Source organism: Sinohyriopsis cumingii, chromosome 17, assembly GCF_028554795.1.
Source record: "Sinohyriopsis cumingii isolate HCF-2022 chromosome 17, ASM2855479v2, whole genome shotgun sequence".
Classification (NCBI taxonomy): domain Eukaryota; kingdom Metazoa; phylum Mollusca; class Bivalvia; order Unionida; family Unionidae; genus Sinohyriopsis; species Sinohyriopsis cumingii.
In genome coordinates this window covers 68,442,753-68,468,098 of record NC_142977.1, presented here as the reverse complement: position 1 = coordinate 68,468,098, position 25,346 = coordinate 68,442,753, and the positions used below count along the sequence as shown (strand labels likewise).

Sequence of the window (25,346 nt, the reverse complement as noted above, 5' to 3'; positions counted from 1 at the left end):
TTGTTTCTTTGTTTACGTGTTAAAGTAGGTTTTTGTTTGTTTCTTTGTTTACATGTTAAAGTAGGTTTTTATTTGTTTCTTTGTGTACATGTTAAAGTACGTTTTTATTTAATTCTTTGCTAATGAGTTAAAGCAGATGAGTACTATATATGTTTCTTCAGTAATTTTAATTTTTTTTCCCTTGCAGTATTAGCACCTAGGTTGTTGCATATTTCTTGGCAGTGAAAGTTCTTTTCTTTTTACCATAAAAGTAAATGTTCAGCATGATCCAAAAAATGTTTGAGATTTAAACATATGTATCTTAGACATGACATAGCTTTGTATTTCTTTGACACTTTATGATCAATTCTCTTACTTTAGATATGGTTATAAATGTGCATTGCATGATCATGTCTCTTACTTTAGATATGGTTATAAATGTACATTACATGATCATGTCTCTTACTTTAGATATGGTTATAAATGTACATTACAGGATCATGTCTCTTACATTAGATATGGTTATAAATGTACATTACAGGATCATGTCTCTTACATTAGATATGGTTATAAATGTACATTACATGATCATGTCTCTTACTTTAGATATGGTTATAAATGTACATTACATGATCATGTCTCTTACTTTAGATATGGTTATAAATGTACATTACATGATCATGTCTCTTACTTTAGATATGGTTATAAATGTACATTACATGATCATGTCTCTTACTTTAGATATGGTTATAAATGTACATTACATGATCATGTCTCTTACTTTAGATATGGTTATAAATGTACATTACATGATCATGTCTCTTACTTTAGATATGGTTATAAATGTACATTACATGATCATGTCTCTTACTTTAGATATGGTTATAAATGTACATTACATGATCTTGTCTCTTTAGCATGCTTTAGAATTGCGTTACATGTTCACCTCTCTTACTTTTGTGTCCTTTTAGAATTACATGTTTAACTCTTACTTTAGTGATAGAATTACATTCCATTGTCACTTGCTTACTTTGGTGTGCTTATAGAATTACATTTTCACCTTTCTTACTTTAATTAGCTTACATTGTCACTCACTTACTTTAGTGTACTTACAGAATTACATTATATTTTTGCCTCTCTTACTTTAGAGTGCTTATGGGATGACATTACATTTCACCTCTTACTTTAGTGTGCTGTGGCCTAGTGGTTAGAGCGTCCGCAACGGATGTGGGAGGTCATGGGTTCGAGCCCTGGCCGAGTCATACCAAAGACTTACAAAAATGGTACTAACAGCTTCCTCGCTAGGCACTAAGCATTAAGAGGTTAGTGTTAGGACTGGTCGGCCTGGTGTCAGGATAATGTGACTGGGTGGGACATCATGTTACCTGTCTGCTTCTTGGTGCCCCAGTGCTAGACATCACTATAAACTGCCACCCTGCAGACATTGTAGTGACATGACTGAAAAATTGTTAAAGCTATGTTAAAAATCCTATTCACATACACACTTTAGTGTTCTTATATAATTACATTACATTTTCACCTCTTACTTTAGTGTGCTTGTAGAATTACATTACATTTCACCTCTTACTTTAGTGTGTTTGTAGAATTACATTACATTTTCACCTCTTACTTTAGTGTGCTTATATAATTACATTACATTTTCACCTCTTACTTTAGTGTGCTTGTAGAATTACATTACATTTTCACCTCTTACTTTAGTGTGCTTGTAGAATTACATTACATTTTCACCTCCTACTTTAGTGTGCTTGTAGAATTACATTTTCACCTCTTACTTTACTTTGCTTGTAGAATTACATTTTCACCTCTTTAGTGTGTTTGTAGAATTACATTTTCACCTTTTACTTTAGTGTGCTTGTAGAATTACATTACATTTTCACCTCTTACTTTAGTGTGCTTGTAGAATTACATTACATTTTCACCTCTTTAGTGTGTTTGTAGAATTACATTTTCACCTCTTACTTTAGTGTGCTTGTAGAATTACATTTTCACCTCTTACTTTAGTGTGCTTGTAGAATTACATTACATTTTCACCTCTTACTTTAGTGTGCTTGTAGAATTACATTACATTTTCACCTCTTACTTTAGTGTGCTTGTAGAATTACATTTTCACCTCTTACTTTAGTGTGCTTGTAGAATTACATTTTCACCTCTTACTTTAGCGTGTTTGTAGAATTACATTTTCACCTATTACTTTAGTGTGCTTGTAGAATTACATTTTCACCTCTTACTTTAGTGTGTTTGTAGAATTACATTTTCACATTTTACTTTAGTGTGCTTGTAGAATTACATTACATTTTCACCTCTTACTTTAGTGTGTTTGTAGAATTACATTTTCACCTCTTACTTTAGTGTGTTTGTAGAATTACATTTTCACCTCTTACTTTAGTGTGCTTGTAGAATTACATTTTCACCTTTTACTTTAGTGTGCTTGTAGAATTACATTACATTTTCACCTCTTACTTTAGTGTGCTTGTAGAATTACATTACATTTTCACCTCTTACTTTAGTGTGCTTGTAGAATTACATTTTCACCTCTTACTTTAGTGTGCTTGTAGAATTACATTTTCACCTCTTACTTTAGTGTGTTTGTAGAAATACATTTTCACCTCTTACTTTAGTGTGCTTGTAGAATTACATTTTCACCTCTTAATTTAGTGTGTTTGTAGAATTACATTTTCACCTCTTACTTTAGTGTGTTTGTAGAATTACATTTTCACCTTTTACTTTAGTGTGCTTGTAGAATTACATTACATTTTCACCTCTTACTTTAGTGTGTTTGTAGAATTACATTTTCACCTATTACTTTAGTGTACTTGTAGAGTTACATTTTCACCTCTTACTTTAGTGTGTTTGTAGAATTACATTTTCACCTCTTACTTTAGTGTGATTGTAGAATTACAATTTCACCTCTCTTACATTATTATTCTTATAGAATTGCATTAAACATTTAAGAGGTACAGATAATAGTTTACATCATCCTTGCCTTTCATTTATCCTCTCGCAAGTTCATTTCTGTCGATAGAAACTTTTATTATAAAATTTCAGGTGTTTTCCTGACCTTGAAGAAATTTCCATACATTGCCCACCTTCCTCATCTCAAGGTAGGATGTCCTAAATCACGTTTTTTTTCTTACCGTATATACTTGAATATGAGTTGAATCCAGCTGCAAACAATATAGACTCAGGGCTGACATAGCCTATTGCTGATCTGGATCAATGTTGTTTCTTTGGAATAGTCAGAAGAACAAACAACAGAGATCTGATGGCACATTATGCAATGACAGTTAAGGGTCTGTGTTATTTGCAGTTGGATCCAGCTTGTACACTATTAAATACACTAATTAATAGTCTCATATATCAGTGATCATTTCAAATTAAGTTTGAAGGAACAACATTTTTTAGAATCGTAAGCAACAAAATATGGCAATCATTCAGTTAGTTCATAACTTTAAAAGAGCGCTAATGTAAGATTTTCTTTATTGGATGACAAAACAATTTTGTTTTTAAGTCTTTAGAAATTTACATTGTTTTAGCCAGGAGGTGCTGATAATATATTAACATGTTTGCCCAGTATGATATGCTACACAGCAGAGTTCTAGATACAAATTTTATAAATTGGTTATTTTACTCTCTACTTCTGAACTGTTGGTAATTTTGTTGCAGTTGGGTATTCTTTTTACATTGTCACACATTGACGAAGCATAGATATGTAATCTGGTTTCAGTCTGTCTCATATTCAACATAATTTGCATCTTACTCTAATAAATGCTTTCTTGGATAATGCAGTTGGAAGTTATATATCTTTTGCTATAATTTATGACAATGGACATCTGTAATCATCACAGCACAGGTATGATGTTTCTTTAACCCATTTCTGATTCAAGTGTTTTGCTCATGTGACCTTATTATATGATTTCATGGGTAGACAACCTGACAGTGATTGAAGTAATAATCTCATTCCTTTACAGAGATGATAATTACTGATACATATTGAACTGGACAGCTATCCTGTCCATGGGTGTAGTAATAATGTCATTGTCATAGAGATGGTAATTACTGATACATATTGAACTGGACAGCTATCCTGTCCATGGGTGTAGTAATAATGTCATTGTCATAGAGATGGTAATTGCTGATGCATATTCAAGTTAATTTATTCTGATTTCCAGACTCTGATCAATGTATTGATCAGCATTGTTCTGAGCAGTGGTTCAGGTCCCACTGGGGCAGATGGCCTTCCTAGCATTCACCGTGGTGAAGTGGTACCCCCTGCATTCTCCTCGGCTCTTGTCAAGCTAGTTGCCATGCAGATGGAATCTCTAGGGGTAAGGATTACTGCTTGTGTATAAGTCAGATCTAACTGCAAACTGCACAAATCTTGATCTGCCATCCCATAATCCACTGACAGATCAAGGTCTGTATGTTGGGAGTAATCAGTACAACAACAGAGACCCTGATCTGCTGGCACATTGTGTGACAGCAGATTAAGCCTATGTTGTTTGCAGTTGGGACTGTCTTTTAAGTGAGTATATATGATAGCTTTGCCAGCTTATTTATTGGATTGCTTACTTAAAAACCTGTCTTTTTATGAGTCACAAGTTTACAGGGCACTTTAAATTTAAGTGTATATAATGCATACACGCTACATAATTGCTTGGTACCACAATTGTTCCATTTTTAATTTCCAGAGCTAACACACTGGCTTCGTGCCTGCTTAATATCTCTATGGTGTAATAATGTTAATTTCCAGACCTAACACACTGGCTACACACTTATTTGATACCTCTATTGTCCTACCATTAATTTCCAGAGCTAACACGCTTGCCCAGTGTTGATTGCTGAACTCGATACAACTTCTTGTGCGTCAGATAATTTATGGATAACTTTCGTTTGAAATCCATTTACAGCTGTTGGAAAGAAGTGCATAAATAATGTTACAGTGGTCATCCTCTTACGAGGAAACACCTTGTGCAGCAGGAAAGTGGCCTTATATGAGGGATGGCCTTTCAAGAGGGTGGTCATACATATATATAAAGTTAGACATTGACTAAATTTTTAATAATTTAATATTTTAATTTAAAAATCACGTATATGTTATGAAATTAATGTGATAAAACCTATATTAGTGCTATTTAAGATAAATGTGAGTTACAATTAATGGTGCAAAGCCATCTAAACCCTTGTCAGTAAAGTCAGGATAAAACATCGGACTGTAATTATCTTTATCTTTCTCTGTTAAGGCTAAAATATTGTTGGCCTCCATTCATTCTATTTTTCACACAGTTGCAGAATGTATATTGAGAATATTTATTTAAGTATTGAAATCTTTCTAATGTTGTATTTCACCTTATTGGTATAGGGCTGTCTCTCTCTCTCATCCTTTGGTCAAATTGCTTTCACTTTTCCTTATAAACTGAGAGTATCTGATGACATTTTGTGCCTTTTGCAACAACTTATTCCTTTACTGGCAACATACCACTTTCAAGCTAAATCATAGCTGTGATACAGTAAACTGCTGTTGCACAAAGTTCTTGATGTTTACAAAGGAAGTGAGCTTGTCACGTGATTGACTCCTTTTAGTCTGGTACAGTTTTATATATACCTTGAAAAATAAGAAAGAGGCTGAATCCTCTGAAGTTCTCTTTGGTGGCCCAGGCAGCAGAGCAGATATGCTCATCACCCCAGCTGATGACAAGAGCTGCTTGGACAGTGCATGGTATCATCTCAGGTGAAGTACGACCTGATGGCTATCAACAGCATCCAGACTCATCTGCAGTCATCTCAATGGCGTTGTCATGCCACTGATTCAGACAGGCTTGGAATAGAGTGGGGATGACTCTTTGTGCAACTTTCCCTCACTTAAATTTGATTTGCATGCAAGTCATAACATTGTACCGTCCCTACTCCCCCAACATGATACCTTCAAGTCTTATGGTGATGGGCAAGCAGCAGAGAATCCGGTATGAATATACTGGGAACTGTAGTGTGCAGACCTGCACAAAGTCAGTTCAAGGTATGGGTTCACTTTTCACTGGATAGGAGCAGCAGTAGAACTCTGCTGCCCCCTGGGCGACAGAACATCCCTAATTAGGATCACAGTGCACACTTCAGTGGCATCAGGAAGGGACTAGAAAAGGTGCCCTAAACATTGCCTGCTTCACATTAACTCTGTTCAGCATACCATGGCTGATGATGATTCCACCTTGGCAGTCAAATTCTAAATTGAAGACAAAGGTTACACAACTCGCCATCGGTGCCAGGCACATTAATGGACAGTGTGACAAGATATAAACCAGAGAGAAGAATAGGTTTAGTTGGTTGAGAACTGGCAAGATTTTAACATTCAGATAGCAGCCTTGAGTGAAACTAAGCTAGCTGAGGAAGTACAACTTGCTGAAGTTGAGACTGGCGACATCTTCTTTTGTGGTTGAAGTAAAGTATAGTTTTGTGAATTTCGTGTTTTGCCATCAAATCACAACTAGCTAGCAAGCTCACAAATCTCCAGAGGTGTGTGATTCACAGATTCATGTAAATTAAATTCCCACTCTCTGGAGAAAGACATAACAACTATCATCAGTACACACCAAGACCTGGAATATTTTATTGCAGAAGTACAGAAGCCAGACAAGCTCATCATCCTTGGTGACTTCACTGCAAGAGTTGGCACAGATTATGAGACATGGCCAGGTGTCATCAGCACAAATTTTGACAAACACAATAAAACTGGACTCCCACAACTGGGGAAATGCACTGAACACAATCTTCTAATTCTTTTGCCTGTGAAACCACAACAGAATACAAGCTCTGGCATCTCATTGACTACATCATAGTCAGGAGAAGAGAGAGCTAGGATTGAGTGATTAAGGCCGTGAAAAGTGTAAAATGATGGACAAACCTCAGACTCATAATTTCCAAGTGCAGTAACGGGATTCAGTTTTGCGGACAACCACTAGGCTAATAAGTTACCAAAAAATTGAGTCTACAAATTGAAACAGGAAAATACAAAATAGGCATTTGTTTAAGAACCATGCAGCTAGCTAGAAACAACTGATGTAACTGAGAACTTTGAGGAAACTGGCTTTACTTCAGAGACTTGGTACACTCAGCAGCATCCAAAACCCACATTTTTACCACAGGAAATATCAAGTTGCTTTGATGAGACTAATTCTGCTCTATGGAGACCACTAAATGAGAAATAGGCTTCAAAAGACCTGTTTAGAAGACAGCACTTTATCATCTAAGAAGGCAGCCTTAAACAGCATCAAGAGGAATGTCCAGTGCAAACTTGGTGAGTTGTCAGACTCATGACTGAGCAACAAGGCAGATGACATTCAGTCCTATGAAGATGTGCCTGGTATAAAGAATTTCTGTGATGCTCTGAAGACAGTGTACAGACCACAGTCATCCATTACATCTGCAATAATGAGTGCTGATGGCACACTAGTTCCTGCATGAGAGTTGGTGTGGTTCAAGGCATGGTGTGACAGACATGCTTTTTGCATGGCATCATCTCCAGGAGAAACGTCAGAAACAAAACTCAATCTGTGAACAACATTCATCAACAATGACCTCTGATGGAGTCAGTCATCGGGACCCCTGGAAGATCATGCCAAAATATGGTTACCCAGAGAAATTAGTCATAACGGTTTGCTACTTCCGCTATGGCATGCTGACTCACATTGTGAATGATAGTGAGTTATCTGTACCATTCCCAGTCACAAAAAGAGTCAAGTGATGCTGCATTTTGGCCTCAACTCTTTTCGGTGTGATGTTTTCAGATGCCTTCTGTGACTATGATACTGGGATAACCATCAGATAATGGACCGATGGCAAGCTCTTCAGTCGGAGGAGATTAGTGGTGAAGACAAAGTTACAGGAAGTGACTTTTCATGATTTGCAGACAACTGTTCATGAAAGCCAACACAAAACACAGTGTATCTTTGATATTTTTAAAAGAAGTGGCGGCACGAAGGATTTAAACATATGTGCTTAGAAAATTTCAGCCAAAGAGTGTGCACTTATGAAGGTATGTTCAGGTATTTACGTAGATGCAGTAGGTTTCATTCTTCATTGATCAGCATTAACCTCAGTGTTCAGCTCTGTTTTCAAACACTACTTCTGCTGACTGGTGTAAGTTGATGTACAGTATGAGGAGAAGATGTACAATGCCTTTCGGCAATCTGGCCATACTGATGTTGCCAGTTTTATTCTTTGTTGTGGGAATCAAACTTTGTGGTTTTGCCAGAATGACAATTTATACTTAAATTCATGGGTTAGGAAAGTTTATGGAAATAATGATTATTTACAACATGCACAATTTTTTTTTTAATTCTCAAGAATTCAGTTTTTGACAGACAAAATCCTGTGCACCAGAACTTGACTTTTAATAATTCTTGGATTTTCACTGCACTGAAACTAACCATATTAATTTCATTTTGCACCAATCAAGCTTTGTTTATTTTAAAGAATTTTTTTACATTGATTTCTTCCACTAATAAATTGTTTTGTTTTCTTTCTTATATTAATTTTACATATTTTGTTTGTATTTTCTATTTTTGTTAGAATGCCAAGTATTATGCGTGGGTACAACTAGACCTGAAACATCCACAGGTGATAGTAAGACAACTCTTGTTCCTATTTCATCACACTAACATCTTGTTCAAACAAGGTCATCTTAATATAGTCATCTTAACAGCATGTACTTAGAATTTGATTTACTCCGTGTAAAAATAATTTCAAACAGAAAGTGATTATCAGCATGTATCACATAGTGACACCTGAAAGACCTTATATCATAAGATAAGAGAAAATGTTTATATAAAAAAAGCACTTGTCACTAAGATATCAGATTTTACAAGTACTGGTTGCATATGCAAGGTATGAAGTTGGCTCCTTATATATTACATCAGTAACATTCTTGTATTACTGTTTCTTTGCAATACCCATGCTCTCATTTGTAAGAAATATAAGCGGTATCGTAATTACCAGGTATCTGTCTTTCTTTCCATCTGCCTGCCCATCTTTAAGTCCTTTAATATATCTTCTAAGTTTGCTTCCTATTTATTCACACAGTTCATGTTAATTACCGGCAATCCGCATTTAGTGACTAGTGTCTCAGGGACTAGTCACAAAATCAAATTTAGTGGGTCATGTTCATTCTTTTCAGCAGATATCAGTTTCCTTAAGTTTAGGTACCTCTGGAAGTTAAGACACCATTCATTATAGTACAATTCCATATATTGCACAGTCATATGATAGACAGTTGGAATTAACACAGTCATATGATAGACAGTTGGAATTAACACAGTCATATTATAGACAGTTGGAATTAACACAGTCATATGATAGACAGTTGGAATTAACACAGTCATATTATAGACAGTTGGAATTAACACAGCCGTGTGATAGACAGTTGGAATTAACAGTCATATAATAGACAGTTGGAATTAACACAGTCATATGATAGACAGTTGGATATAATACTCATATGATAGTTGGATATAACAGTCATATGATATTTGGATATAACACATTCATATCAGTCATATGAGATAGTTGATTATAACAACATAAGATATTTGGATATAACACATTCATATCATTCATATGAGATAGTTGATTATAACAACATATACTAGTTGGATCTAACACATTCATATCATTCATATGAGATAGTTGATTATAACACCATATGATAGTTGGATATAACACCATTATATGATGTGATTAACATGGTTATGCTATAATAGATAGATAAAACATTCATAGGATAGACAGATATAACACATTCATATGATAGTTGGATATAACACATTCATATGATAGACAGTTGGATATAACACATTCATACGATAGACATTTGGATATAACACATTCATATCATTCATATGAGATAGTTGATTATAACGCCATATGATAGTTGGATATAACACCATTATATGATGTGATTAACATGGTTATGCTATAATAGATAGATAAAACATTCATAGGATAGACAGATATAACACATTCATATGATAGTTGGATATAACACATTCATATGATAGACAGTTGGATATAACACATTCATATGATAGACATTTGGATATAACACATTCATATGATAGATATAACACATTCATATGATAGACAGTTGGATATAACACATTCATATGATAGTTGGATATAACACATTCATATGATAGACAGTTGGATATAACATGCATATGATAGACAGTTGGATATAACACATTCATATGATAGACAGTTGGATATAACACATTCATATGATGTGATTTACTGTTAGATATAACATGGTTATGCTATGTAGACAGTTGGATATGCATGTTATGATAGTTGGATGTAACACAGTCTTGCTATGGTGAACAGTTGGATATAACACATCCATGCTATGATGGACAGTTGGATATAACAGTCTTTAATGGACAGTTGGATATAACACAGTCTTTCTGTGATGGACAGTTGAATATAACAGCCATACTATGATGATCAGTTGGATATGACACAGTCTTAATCTGATGGACAGTTGGATATAAAAGTCATGCTATGATTGACAGTTGGATATAACAGCCATTCTATGGTGGACAGTAGGATATAACACAGTCTTGCTGTGATAGACAGTTGGATATAACACAGTCATGCTATGATGGACAATTGGATATAACAGACATGCTATGATGGACAGTAGGATATAACACAGTCTTGCTGTGATAGACAGTTGGATATAACACAGTCATGCTGTGATGGAGAGTTGGATATAACACATCCTTGTTATGATGAACAGTTGGATATAACACATTCATTCTGTGATGGACAGTTGGATATAACACAGTCATGCTATGATGGACAGTTGGATATAACAGTCATGCTATGATTGACAGTTAGATATAACAGCCATGCTATGGTGGACAATTGTATATAATACAGTCATGCTGTGATGGACAGTTGGATATAACAGTCATGCTATGATTGACAGTTGTATATAATAATCATGCTTTGATGGACAGTTGGATATAACAGTCTTGCTTTGATGGACAGTTGGATATAACAGCCATGCTATGATGGTCAGTTGGATACAAGACTGCCACACTACGATAGATAGTTGGATATAACACAGCCATGCTATGATTGACAGTTGGATATAATACAGCCATGCTGTGATGGACATTTGAATATAACAGTCATGCTATGATAGACCGTTGGATATAGCATAGCCATGCTATGTTATAGACAGTTGGATATAACACATTCATGCTGTGATGGACAGTTGGATATAACAATCATGCTATGATTGACAATTGTATGTAACACCATCATGCTGCGATGGACAATTGTATATAACACAGTCATGTTATGATGGACAGTTAGATATAACACATCCATGCTATGGTGGACAGTTGGATATACCACTGTCTTACTGTGATGGACAGTTGGATATAACACTGTCTTGCTATGATGGACAATTGTATAACACAGTCATACTATGATGGACAGTTGGATAAAAGACTGCCATGCTACGATAGACAGTTGGATGTAACACAGTTATGGTGTGATGGAGAGTTGGATATAACACATACATGCTATGATGAACAGTTGGATATAACACGGTGATGCTGTGATGAACAGTTGGATATAACACAGTCATGCTATGATGGACAATTGGGTATAACACAGTCATTCTATGATGGACAGTTGGATAAAGGACTGCCATGCTGCGATAAACAGTTGGATATAACACATTCATGCTATGGTGGACATTTGGATATAACACTGTCTTGCTGTGATGGACAGTTGGATATAACACAGTCATGCTGTGATGGAGAGTTGGATACAACACATCCGTGCTGTGATGAACAGTTGGATATAACACAGTCATGCTGTGATGGAGAGTTGGATATAACTAACACATATATGCTGTGATGAATAGTTAGATATAACATAGTCATTCTGTGATGGACAGTTTTATATGACACAGTCATGCTATGATGGACAGTTGGATATAACACTCATGCTATGACTGACAGATATAACAGCCATGCTATGGTGGACAATTGTATATAACACAGTCATGCTGTGATGGACAGTTGGATATAAGTCATGCTATGATTGACAGTTGTATATAATAGTCATGTTATGATGGACAGTTGGATATAACACATCCATGCTGTGGTGGACAGTTGAATATAACACTGTCTTGCTTTGATGGACAGTTGGATATAACACAGTCTTGTTTTGATGGACAGTTGGATATAACAGCCATGCTATGATGGACAGTTGGATATAACAATGTCTTGCTATGATAGACAGTTGGATATAATACAGCCATGCTGTGATGGTCAGTTGGATATAAAAGTCATGCTATGATGGATAGTTGGATACAATACAGTCATGCTGTGATTGATAGTTGGATATAATACAGTCATGCTGTGATGGATAGTTGGATATAATACAGCCATGCTTTGATGGACAGTTGGATATAACAGTCATGCTATGATGGACAGTTGGATATAACAGTCATGCTATGATGGACGATAGGATATAACACAGTCATACTATGGTGGACAGTTGGATATAAGACTGCCATGCTACGATAGATAGTTGGATATAACACAGCCATGCTATGATTGACAGTTGGATATAATACAGCCATGCTGTGATGGACATTTGAATATAACAGTCATGCTATGATAGTTGGATATAACACAGTCATGCTGTGATGGACAGTTGGATATAACAGTCATGCTATGATGGACAGTTGGATATAACAGTCATGCTATGATGGACAGTTGGATATAAACACAGTCATACTATGATGGGCAGTTGGATATAAGATTGCCATGCTACGATAGACAGTTGGATATAAAATGGCCATGCTATGATTGACAGTTGGATATAACACAGTCACACTATGATGGACATTTGGATATAACAATAACACAGTCATGCTGTGATGGGCAGTTGGATATAACACAGCCAATCTGTGATGGACATTTGGATATAACACAGCCATGCTACAGTAGACAGTTGTATATAAGATAGCCATGCTATGATGGACAGTTGGATATAACACAGTCATGCTGTGATGGACAGTTGGATATAACACAGTCATGCTGTGATGGACAGTTGGATATAGCACAGCCATGATATGATAGACAGTTGGATATAACACAGCCATGCTGTGATGGACAGTTGGATATAATACAGCCATGCTACGATAGCTGCTATCTTTGGTATCAGGTTTATGAGACGATAAATTATTGTTGGCACATGGCAAATGTACCAGCTATGCCATTGACCTTGGCATACATGCAACACTGATCATATCTGAGTATGCAATATTTAAGAGGATTAAATATAATCAGATACAGTGTTGGAGTGCATTCCTGCATAATTAATAGGTTTTTGTGACAGCTTCATGTAAAGTTTTTTTGACAGCCAGGTGTGAGTGTTTTCCGACCACCTGGTATCTAAAGCGGGTACAAAAGTTATTCCAAGTACGTTATACATATTTTATGATCAGTCATTGAGGCTTGACTGTTTGAAAGTTTCAGGCTAAAAATGTCATTTTGCAGAAGTCAAAACTTACTTTACTTTGTTTTGATTGATTGGTATCACTTGAACTTGAGCGACTGCAACAACTATCGGGGCATCTCCTTCCTCAGCATCGTCGGAAAGGCCTTCGCCCGTGTTGCCTTGGCACGCTTGCAGATCCTAGCCTCCCGCGTCTACCCAGAATCCCAGTGTGGATTTCGAGCCGGCAGGTCAACTGTAGACATGATCTTCTCACTACGTCAGCTGCAGGAGAAGTGTCGCGAGCAGCGGATGCCCCTCTACATTGCCTTCATAGACCTGACGAAGGCGTTTGACATGGTTAGTCGGAGTGGACTCTTCAGACTCCTGCAGAAGATCGGCTGCCCCCCACGTCTGCTTGCTGTCATTATGTCGTTCCACGAGAACATGCACAGCACAGTGTGCTTCAATGGCGCAACATCTGAAGCATTCCCAGTCGTTAGCGGAGTCAAACAAGGCTGTGTCCTTGCACCGACGCTCTTTGCCATCTTCTTCTCCATGCTTCTCCAGTACGCATTCAAGGACTGCAGCGAGGGAGTGTACATCCATACCAGGGCTGACGGCAAGCTGTTCAACATCGCCCGTCTCCGTGCTAAGACTAAAGTCACAGAGGTACTCATCCGTGAATTGCTCTTTGCCGACAATGCAGCCTTGACATCACACACGGAAGATGGACTTCAGCAGCTGGTATGCTGCCTCTCCCATGCATGTAAGGAATTTGGACTGACCATCAGTTTGAAGAAAACAAATGTCATGGCACAGGACACAGACTCCCCTCCCTCTGTCTCCATCGATGGGTACAATTTGGAAGTTGTCGAGAACTTCACATACCTCGGGTCTAACATCTCCAGGTCACTCTCCATTGATTCTGAGGTGGGCGGCAGGATTGCCAAGGCAGCAGCAGTGATGGCCAGACTTAACCAGAGGGTCTGGAACAACCCCAACCTCACAGAGAAGACCAAACTGCGTGTCTACCAAGCGTGCGTGCTCAGCTCACTTCTCTACAGCAGCGAAACATGGACCACCTATGCAAGACACGAGAGGAAACTCAACAGCTTCCACCTGAGATGTCTGCGGCGCATTCTGCACATCCAGTGGCAGGACAAAGTACCCAACACAGAGGTTCTAGAACGCGCCAACATGAACAGCATGTTCTCCATACTCAGCGAGAGGCGCCTTCGCTGGCTCGGCCATGTCAAGAGAATGGACCCAGGTCGCATTCCCAAGGACCTGTTATATGGGGAGTTAGCAGAAGGTGCACGACCAACTGGACGACCACATCTGCGCTACAAAGATGTTTGCAAGAAGGATATGAAGACAGCAAACATCAATGTCAACGACTGGGAGAGCTGTGCAAACAACCGTTCCAGCTGGCGTCTAGCTGTCAGGCAGGGAGTTCAAAACGCAGAGGAAAAGAGAAGAATAAAGCAAGCTGAAAAAAGAGCTTAAAAAAAAAAAAAAAAAGAAGGATAAGCAAAAGCGTACTTTGGAGCTATGCCATCGTCTCTCGTAGACGGACGGATGCCAAGAATCACTTGAAAACGTCTAAAATAATTCAGACTTCATGAACTTGGTCACATGCTGTGCCCTGTGATCAGGTCTGGATTATTAATTGACACTAGAATGTCAAATTTTGACTTCATCGCTTAAAATTTGTCCAGCAATACTTTGACTTAGTATTTGAAAAGAAGGTCTCTGGCTTTTTTTTCGCAGGAATCAGACTGTGGTTAAGGACTTTATAACATTGACATTACTCAGATCTCATCCAGAATGATGGATTGACTTTTTTCTCAGTTACTATTACTGATCTAGTTTTTTCTTTTTGTTGAAGAAGAACATATAGTTTGTATTGTTTTATTATGGCATCTGCACTAGATGGCCCACTTTTATAAAGGTCACAGGTCACATGATGTGCTCATATCTGCACCACACTGATTTTGAATCCTTTAAATTGGTTAGGCAAGATAAGTCTGTGTGCTCTGCAAAGCCAAGGGCTGAAGAATCTAGAAATATCTACTTGCCCTGTCAGTCAGGTACTAAAATGTTCACTCAGTCAGAATAAACTCTCACTCAACCAGATGTTTTAGAACAATGAAAGTTGACACGGTTTGGAACCTCAATTTGATCTTGTGAAATGTTGATTTTCTGGGATTTGTTCTGTTATCCCTCTATCAACAGTTGTAAGAAATATCAAAATGAGACCAGTCTTCTCTTATTAGTATTCACTAGTGTGAGTAGAGCACTTGCTTGAACTAGATTAAAACAAATAGAAAACAAACTTCCTAGGGGGAGCTGTGGTGACCAGCCTGACACCCCGTATGGCCACCAAGGCAGTCATCTTGAAAACCTTATTATTGCTACCCCTCCTGAACAGAAAGTTATATTGGCAAGGACTTTTCATCAGAATACTTTTTATAATGTCGAGTTGGTCACTTAAAATTGTACCATTCAGACATCCAGTATGGTCATCACAGTGACCATCTTGCAGGTCTTATTATTGTTACACCTTCTGAATTTATGGTCCTATCAACATGTGGTTTTCACTAAATAATGTCTTATGATGCCTAGTTGATCCTGAATGAAAATTGTGCTGATCTATCTCCAGTATATCTGCCATGTCAGCCATTTTGATATTATTTTTAACTGCTCCTGAACAGAAAGTCATCTCAGCATGAGGTTTTTATTAGAACACTTCTAATGATGTATAGTTGGTTTTAAATGAAAATAGTACCACTTGGATTTCTGCTACAGCAGATATGAAGGGAAAATTATATCAACATGGAGTTTTCGTTAAAAGATTTTTTATGTCTAATTGGTGCTCAGTGAAAATGGTGTTGATCTGATGTCCATTATAGTTGCCATAGCAGTCATCTTAAAAATCTTATCACTACTCCAGAATGGAAAATCATATTGACTTGGGATTTCACTGGAAGACTTTGTATGATGTCTAGTTGGTCTCTGTTGAAAATAATGCTGATTTGACCTCTAGTATGGCCACTACAACCAATTAATTTTAATATTGTCATTTTTCAAAAATATGAGAGATGGTTTATATACTTGCCAATTAAAAAGAAGAAAAGTCTTATCTTAAATTCCTTGAAATTTCTTTTGGTTAGTAGAGTATCAGTGCTTATGAGGAACTCTTGTTTCTATTTGTACTGTATTACAGTCTTACAGTTGGACTAGTCATATCCCCTAGCACCTATGATAACTGATACCTTACAAATTTTCATGTAACATTGCACCCACCAGTCAAACAGGGGGTGACAATTTTGTATATTTGTCTTTTTAGATATCTGGATTTAAGTGGTTCATGGTCATCATGAATGGATTTTTGTTGAATTAACATAAGGAGGAAATGAGACATAGCATTGTTAAGTCAACATAAGTGGGAATGAGACATAGCATTGTTAAGTCAACGTAAGTGGGAATGAGACATAGCATTGTTAAGTCAACGTAAGTGGGAATGAGACATAGCATTGTTAAGTCAACGTAAGTGGGAATGAGACATAGCATTGTTAAGTCAACATAAGTGGGAATGAGACATAGCATTGTTAAGTCAACATAAGTTGGAATGAGACATAGCATTGTTAAGTCAACATAAGTGGGAATGAGAACTAGCATTGTTAAGTCAACGTAAGTGGGAATGAGACATAGCATTGTTAAGTCAACATAAGTGGGAATGAGACATAGCATTGTTAAGTCAACATAAGTGGGAATGTTGTTGTTGTTGTTATTGTTGTGGGGTTTAACGCCATTTTTCAGCACGATAGGCTATACATGGCGGCCAGTATTAATGGTGGAGGAAGAACCCGGAAAACCCCCGGAAAGAACCACCGACCCACGAGAAGCTACTGGAAGCTTTCTCACATGCCCACATTGGCTGAATCTTAGACTCAAACCACCGCAGACAGAGGTGAGATGGCAGTGATCCGTAACGAAGAGCGCTTTAGACCACTCGGCCACTCGGGGCCCCAAGTGGGAATGAGACATAGCATTGTTAAGTCAACATAAGTGGGAATGAGACATAGCATTGTTAAGTCAACATAAGGGGGAAATGAGACATAGCATTGTTAAGTCAACATAAGTGGGAATGAGACATAGCATTGTTAAGTCAACATAAGTGGGAATGGGACATAGCATTGTTAAGTCAACTTAAGTGGGAATGAGACATAGCATTGTTAAGTCAACATAAGTGGGAATGAGACATAGCATTGTTAAGTCAACATAAGTGGGAATGAAACATAGCATTGTTAAGTCAATATAAGTGGGAATGAAACATAGCATTGTTAAGTCAACTTAAGTGGGAATGAGACATAGCATTGTTAAGTCAACATAAGTGGGAATGAAACATAGCATTGTTAAGTCAATATAAGTGGGAATGAGACATAGCATTGTTAAGTCAACATAAGTGGGAAAGAGATAGCACTGTTAAGTCAGCATAAGGAGGAAATGAGACATAGCATTGTTAAGTCAACATAAGGGGGAAATGAGACATAGCATTGTTAAGTCAACATAAGTGGGAATGAGACATAGCATTGTTAAGTCAACATAAGTGGGAATGAGACATAGCATTGTTAAGTCAACATAAGTGGGAATGAGACATAGCATTGTTAAGTCAACATAAGGGGGAAATGAGACAGCATTGTTAAGTCAAAATAAGTGGGAATGGGACATAGCATTGTTAAGTCAACTTAAGTGGGAATGAGACATAGCATTGTTAAGTCAACATAAGTGGGAATGAGACATAGCATTGTTAAGTCAACATAAGTGGGAATGAAACATAGCATTGTTAAGTCAATATAAGTGGGAATGAAACATAGCATTGTTAAGTCAACTTAAGTGGGAATGAGACATGGCATTGTTAAGTCAACATAAGTGGGAATGAAACATAGCATTGTTAAGTCAATATAAGTGGGAATGAGACATAGCATTGTTAAGTCAACATAAGTGGGAAAGAGATAGCACTGTTAAGTCAGCATAAGGAGGAAATGAGACATAGCATTGTTAAGTCAACATAAGGGGGAAATGAGACATAGCATTGTTAAGTCAACATAAGTGGGAATGAGACATAGCATTGTTAAGTCAACATAAGTGGGAATAAGACATAGCATTGTTAAGTCAACATAAGTGGGAATGAGACATAGCATTGTTAAGTCAATATAAGTGGGAATGAGACATAACATTGTTAAGTGAACATAAGTGGGAATGAGACATAGCATTGTTAAGTCAACATAAGTGGGAATGAAACATAGCATTGTGAAGTCAGCGTAAGGGGGAAATGAGACATAGCATTGTGAAGTCAACATAAGGGGGAAATGAGACATAGCATTTACTTTTCTAATAGTACCATGAAATTAAGACAATTTATTCTACGACATTTTAACTCACCCCTTTAACTTTGCAGTCAAGGTCACAGTCATAACAAAAATATTTTCATTCAGACTTTGATTCAGGTTTTGAGAGATTTTCTTCCTGTTTGGGATGAATCATTGTGAAGCTGAAACAATTCATTCAGTGACATGCACACATGCTCTTTGTTACGGTTGGAGTAAATTTGTTTCATGGTTTTTCTTAAAGTTCTTTCATCTGCATATGTTGTCTGAACCACCATAGTGGATTGTGTTCATAGTTTGTAGGAATCATTATGAAGTAGAGAAAATTCATTCTTCAGAATGCTTGCCATTTACTTTCAGTCTTGTTATCAGATGCATGCATTTTACAGCCGTGGGTTCATTATGCAGGCCCTGGCCTTCCCATTTAAATTCACATGTTTTACACCTGTGGGTTCATTATGCAGGCCCTGGCCTTCCCATTTAAATTCATGTTTTACACCTGTGGGCTCAAGATGCAGGCCCTGGTTTTCACAATTTATATTCACATGTTTTACAACTGTGGGCTCAAGATGTAGGCATTCACATTTAAATTTTACGTGTTTTACAGCTGTCGGCTCATGATGTAGACCTTCGTATTTAAATTCACGTTTTAAAGCTGTGGGCTCAACATGCAGGCCCTGGCCTTCACATTTGTTACTAAGCATATATGATATAAGCTTAGCAGAATAAGACCTTCCATACATTAACCCCAGCAAATTTCAGCATGTTTCGTCAGGAAATGTTGCCTTTGTCTTGAGAGCTGATTTGATAATCTTGTTGTGGGTTAGTGCCCTTTTTCATCCTATGATGGGCTATACTGCGCGGCCAGTATATCAGATGGAAGAAGAACACGGGTAAACCCTGGGAAAAACCTCCAATTCATGGAAGACTACTGGCAAGCTTTCTCAGATATCCATGTTGGCCGACCCTGAGACTCGAACCCAGAAGGACAGAGATGAAATATCAGTGATCTATAAAGGTGTGTGCTTTAGACTACTCAGCGACTCAGGGTGTCGACTGTCTAAATAAATGATCATAAGATAAAGAAAACATGGTAGGGCTGAGACACACTCTGTCATTCAGCATAATTTAAAAGTGGGGATGATTGTTTTGGATAATCAATATATTAGTGCAAGTGCTTGTTATCATATATAATTCTAAGTACATGAAATAGCCAATTAAAAGTCCACTGTGAAGGTTCATATATATGACAGTATGGATACAGTATAGAAGGTATCAACCTTGTACAATCATACTGGTATTAACTACAATATTGATATAATGTGCTTTAAACCAGATTTTGATACCACTGTCATTCTGTGCAATCCTTCTTATCAAGGTTATTATATGATCAGTAATGATTCTAGTAAGTACTCAACGTTCTGCTAAAATGATTCAAGCTGGGACACTTTCTTATATATTTCTGTGTTCTGTCCACTAGGAGCAGTTTTCACTGGAGCATATCTGTGGAGGAATGTCCGTTTTTCCATCCAGTGAAATGTGTATCAACATGCTGGTCAACTTTATCTTGCCACTGTGTATCAGGGTGGGATGTGGGCGCAGAGGTGAGTTTGTTTGTAAGGAAATTTATCTTTCATGAGAGCCCAGATTAAAAACGTATCCTCTGAAATCTCAATAACTCCAACCCATCTGGATCCAGCAATCAAGATCATTTGCGCTTCCTTTCTAAGCCCCAGTGGAATCTCTGTGTTTTGTTTAGAAAACATTCACATGTGTTTCCTTTTCTTGTGGTAAATATTTAAGTAAAAAATGGTTTGAAAATTGGAATGACTGTTTTAATTCAAGTTTTTTTAATGATTCTAATTAAATTGTAATGTAACAGTGTCACACTTTGCCAAGAAACACAATGAAACAGTTGCTTGTCATTAATTATCTGTCCATTTATCTATCAACACTGTTCTCTCCTTTTCACTCACCTGAATAACTGACAAACCCACTTACAACATGGAGGCATATGTTAAATGTAAGTAATTCAAAACACAAAAAGTTTGTGTGGGTCATTACCGATATGTATTTTCAGCTGTTCAGCAGCTGGTCAGAAGATGTCTAATTAAGGAATAAACATACATCCATCACTGTGAAAATGAAGGAACAGTCTGCTTGCTTGTCAGCTTTTTGGCAATGTTCATATGTTGGAGAATAAAAATTCTTACAGGATCCACATTAGGGGGTGATTCAAATGAAATAAGAGACTTTGAGTCTGTCATTTAACCGGAACATTAGCACAAAACAAAGTTCAATTTGCTTTGTATTGATTTCACAACATTCCACATCCCCACTTCACCAGATTTTTTTCAAATACAGTGCTTTTAATAATCAGAGTAAAATATTGATTTTTTAAAGTCTTTTCTACAAACAGAAAGGTGGAAAGATGGAAAGAGAAGTTTAATGTTCTTTAGTCAGTGTTGGTGCTAAGTTGATGATGTAAATACCAGAAATTACATTGCTTCTTTTGAATTTGCACAAGATCTGTGAAAAGAAGTGAAAATATGGATTCGTATAGGCCTATCTAAAGCAAATTATGACTCATTGGACATATCTAGGTCCATTACTAATACAAATAATCATTCTGTCCAATATTTTATCATACAAACATTTGATAAGTTGCCTTCTGGTATGGAGATGGTTGCAGATTCCTTATTACTGTAAGTTAATTTTTAAGGTGCCTTTTATGAAATACAACAACTGCAGTGAGAAGTAGAAGAAATTGTGACAATTTTTATAACTTCGAATAGAATTTCGTCAGCATTTTAATCATCTGACATAAAAATATGTAAAATTACTAGTTTCAAATGACAGTTTTGAATTTTGTACACCTGTTTCTTCATAGTTTTGCCATCTTCAGCCTATTTGCAGTTTGAATCCATTTTTAAGCGATTATATTGGTACCTCTATAAACAGAGGAATATATTTGTCAGGTTGGGTTTGTTGAAATAGTGCAAAAAGTCGGTTATTGATGGTAATTGAATTTATCCAATATCATCTGAGTTGAATGTTTTTAAATAGAAATTTTGATAATATTTGAATGTTTCTAACATTTTTTCAGACACACCCAAGTTGCGGCAGACAGATATAAACCTTGCCCTGACAGTTATCCTTAATGCACTGACTCCACCTGTACGAGTGCACACACAGCAGAACAGCACCAAGTCTGCAATGCATCATCTTTCCATTAGTGAACATGGTCGCTGCAGCAGCTTTATACATTCTGACAAAAACAACATCAAATATGCAGGCAATGAGCTGCTGATCCATACAGCCTACCTGGGTAAAATATGTCCATATATCTGTCTGTCTTTATTTGTCTTTCAGATTGTCTCTGTTCACTCCATTACATTAACTGTAATAATTCTTTTTAAATCAACTCCTTTTCTGCTTTTCTTTCTCTGAATGACAGTTCATTCCATAATAAATATATATAAAGACAAAATTTATCAATGCATCCTTCTTTATAGAATTTACGATATTGTTGTTTTAGGATTGGAGATTTTGATGATATGCTTTGACAAAGCCCTGGCCCCGGAATGGCACAGAGTGGCAAAGTGCATTCATGACTTGGGCAGGAAAGGAAAAGGTATGTTATACATTACAGTTAGGTCTAGGATGCAAAGGTAACAAACTCTGTGTTCAGTGAGTGGGTGCAGAAGTCTCTTGCTGTAATAAACCATATTTTGCAATGAATATTCAAAAGACCCCCATGTGAACCCCAAATGGCATGTCAAAAATATGTTAATGATAATGACTATACAAATATATATGGAGCTCATGTATTTTTATTATAGCTCTACTGGTAGTAAACCAGAAGAGCTAATGGGATAGCCTGTTGTCTATTGTCTGACATTCATCACTTCATTGTTTCAGTTTTGTTACTCCTTTTTCTAAACTACTTAAAGGATTGCCGTGAAACTTTACACATACACCATCCCAACGTCCAGTTCGCCCTAAATAAAAATAGTGCTGCTCAGACATCCAATTAGGCTAACATGGTGGCTATCTTTGAAAAACATTTTTGGTACTTTTGCAGAATTGATGGCATTGACAGAGTTTTGACTAAAAGATTTCTTATGAAATCTAGTTGGTTCTAAATGAAAATGATGCACTGCAGACATCCAATATGGCTACCATAATGAACTAATTCTCTGGAATGGATGATCCTGATGACATGGTTTTTTTATCAGGGGTCTGTTGGTATCTAGTTTGTTCTTAATCAAAATGATGCCAAGCTTGTATCCAGTATGACTATCATTGCAGCTGATTTGAAAATCTTGTTGCTCATTTACATCAGAGATGGTCTCGCATCTGACTGCATTAGTTTGAGTCTCAGGCTTGGCCAATGTGGGTATATGAGAAAGCTTGCCAGTAACTTCCTGGAAGTTGGTGGTCCTTCTGCAGTTTCTATCCACCAGATGTACTGGCTGCCATGTATAGCCTATTGTGTGGAAAAATGGATTTAAACACATTGCAGCAACAACAATTGCAAAAACATTAGGCCAATCTGATTTAAACTTGTCAAGAATATTTCATGTCTTGTTCTTTCTCATGGGTTGGTGGTTCTTTCTGGGGTTTTCCCGGGTTCTTCCTCCACCATTAATACTGGCCATGTATAGCCTATCATGTGCTGAAAAATGGCGTTAAACCCCACAACAACAACGTCTTGTTCTAGTAAGATTGTGTGTTTTGTAGACTTCTCTTGGAACAATTTGGTACCCATAGAAACCACATTTTTTGACCTGCATGACTCCAGCAGTTACCTCAGCATTATGTTTTAAAGCAGTGTGAGACAGGTAAGCAACCTCATGGTCTCTTCCTTTTATCTCCTGCATCTTTGGGAGTGGCCATACATTTATAGACAGCAACCTCAGGCCTTGTTGGTCTCTCTCTTATCTCCTGCATCTTTGGGAGTGGCCATACATTTATACACAGCAACCTCAGGCCCTGTTGGTCTCTCTCTTATCTCCTGCATCTTTGGGAGTGGCCATACATTTATAGACAGCAACCTCAGGCCTTGTTGGTCTCTTCCTTTTATCTCCTGCATTGCATCTTTGGGAGTGGCTATACATTTATAGACATAATTATAAATCTATGTAATTTTTCATATTCAGATGTAAAAGTTAACATGCTTTTACATGTACATTTGCATTTAACTATAAATGGAGTTTACTTAATCTCTTTAATCAAACAATTTTTGGTTCAGAATAGTGTGCCATTGCCATATCTAAATGTACTGTTTGTTTCATTTCAGTTTCTTTGCCAATGTGGAAGTTTCTGGATTTTGTTGTTACCCATAGACTTTCTTTGTTCCTGCTGTTGCAGCCATTTATACAGTTCAAGGTCAGTATGATGGTCAAGATTGAATGAACTGTCAAGCCAGTCAAACCTGCCTGAGAATTGTGCATTGCTCTGGAGTTTGACATATATAAGCATTGGGATTGTCAAAATAGCATTCTATCAGAAATGTTTTAGATTGACTTTGTGTTACTTTCATGCCATGAACTAGAATGATTAAAGTTGATTCTTAAAAAACATTTTTTTAAATGAGCTTTTTCAGTGATTTGTAATGGCAACAGATTTGCATCTGTTAAGGTGAAGTGATCACTTGACACTGCTTTTTTTATACGTCCTTTTTCATCTCATTTGCATTAATTTTCTGGTTGTAATAGCAGTCATTGTCATCATTACATTTTCTTCTAAAGTTGTGTGCTAAGGTGTTATTTAAAGTTTGTGTTAAAATTTAGTGTAAAGTTGTATGGTACAATTTTGGGAAGTCAGATATTAAGCAGGATGTGTATCAGCTTATAGCTGTAGGTGAGATAGTTTTTGCAGAATTATGCAAATTTATTGCTAATTGTGTCCTTGGTTAACTCTTGATAAGTCATGATATTGAAACTGTGGCCCATGTATTTCAAGAGATAATAAATACATGTATATGCTTATGTTTTAGATGATGAAGGTAAACTGTGACACTGCCCAAGAGTACTACCTTCAACAGACAATAAAAGATAAACTTCAGGGTTACAGTTTTGCTCATCCCAAATGTACAGGGGGGGTCCTGGTCGAGCTTGCCATTGAGCTTCGACAGATCAAAGAGGAGTTCATCAGTGCAGGAGGTGAGTGATGTCTTAATATGTAAATTTCCTAAGCAATTCAGGGATTCTTTGATGTAGAATGGTTAAATAGTCCAGAAGTCAGGCTAAATGTCATGTGCGAGGCAGGCTAGAGCTATTATGTGATGGTGTTCCACACTGGGAATCATGATGATACTCATATAGAAAAGTGAGAAGCTCCTGTCTCGCCTCAGGAGTGGGCTGAAGATGATGATGTGTTTTCCTTAAAGGAGGACTTTAATGAATTCGCTGAGTAACCAGTAGTGACAGTCCATTG

General features: G+C 37.0%; 1 protein-coding gene across 8 annotated transcripts in view; it reads left to right on the top strand.

Annotated features, from left to right (window-relative positions):
• The window catches only part of LOC149779169 (protein unc-80 homolog), a 225,941-nt gene that overhangs the window by 164,654 nt on the left and 35,941 nt on the right, over positions 1-25,346 (top strand). For 6 of the 8 annotated variants that reach the window (XR_016415580.1, XM_089939730.1, XM_089939726.1 and 3 more), the window contains 8 exons: positions 3,046-3,101; positions 4,170-4,325; positions 8,563-8,616; positions 20,386-20,509; positions 22,012-22,233; positions 22,444-22,539; positions 24,208-24,296; positions 24,907-25,072. Coding sequence is in view for 7 of the 8 variants with exons in the window: in XM_089939730.1 (XP_089795856.1) it covers positions 3,046-3,101; positions 4,170-4,325; positions 8,563-8,616; positions 20,386-20,509; positions 22,012-22,233; positions 22,444-22,539; positions 24,208-24,296; positions 24,907-25,072 (963 nt within the window). In the remaining variant the exon portion in view is untranslated. The remainder of the gene's footprint in view (positions 1-3,045; positions 3,102-4,169; positions 4,326-8,562; positions 8,617-20,385; positions 20,510-22,011; positions 22,234-22,443; positions 22,540-24,207; positions 24,297-24,906; positions 25,073-25,346) is intronic. The other 2 variants (XM_089939731.1, XM_089939729.1) reach the window with 1 other exon arrangement.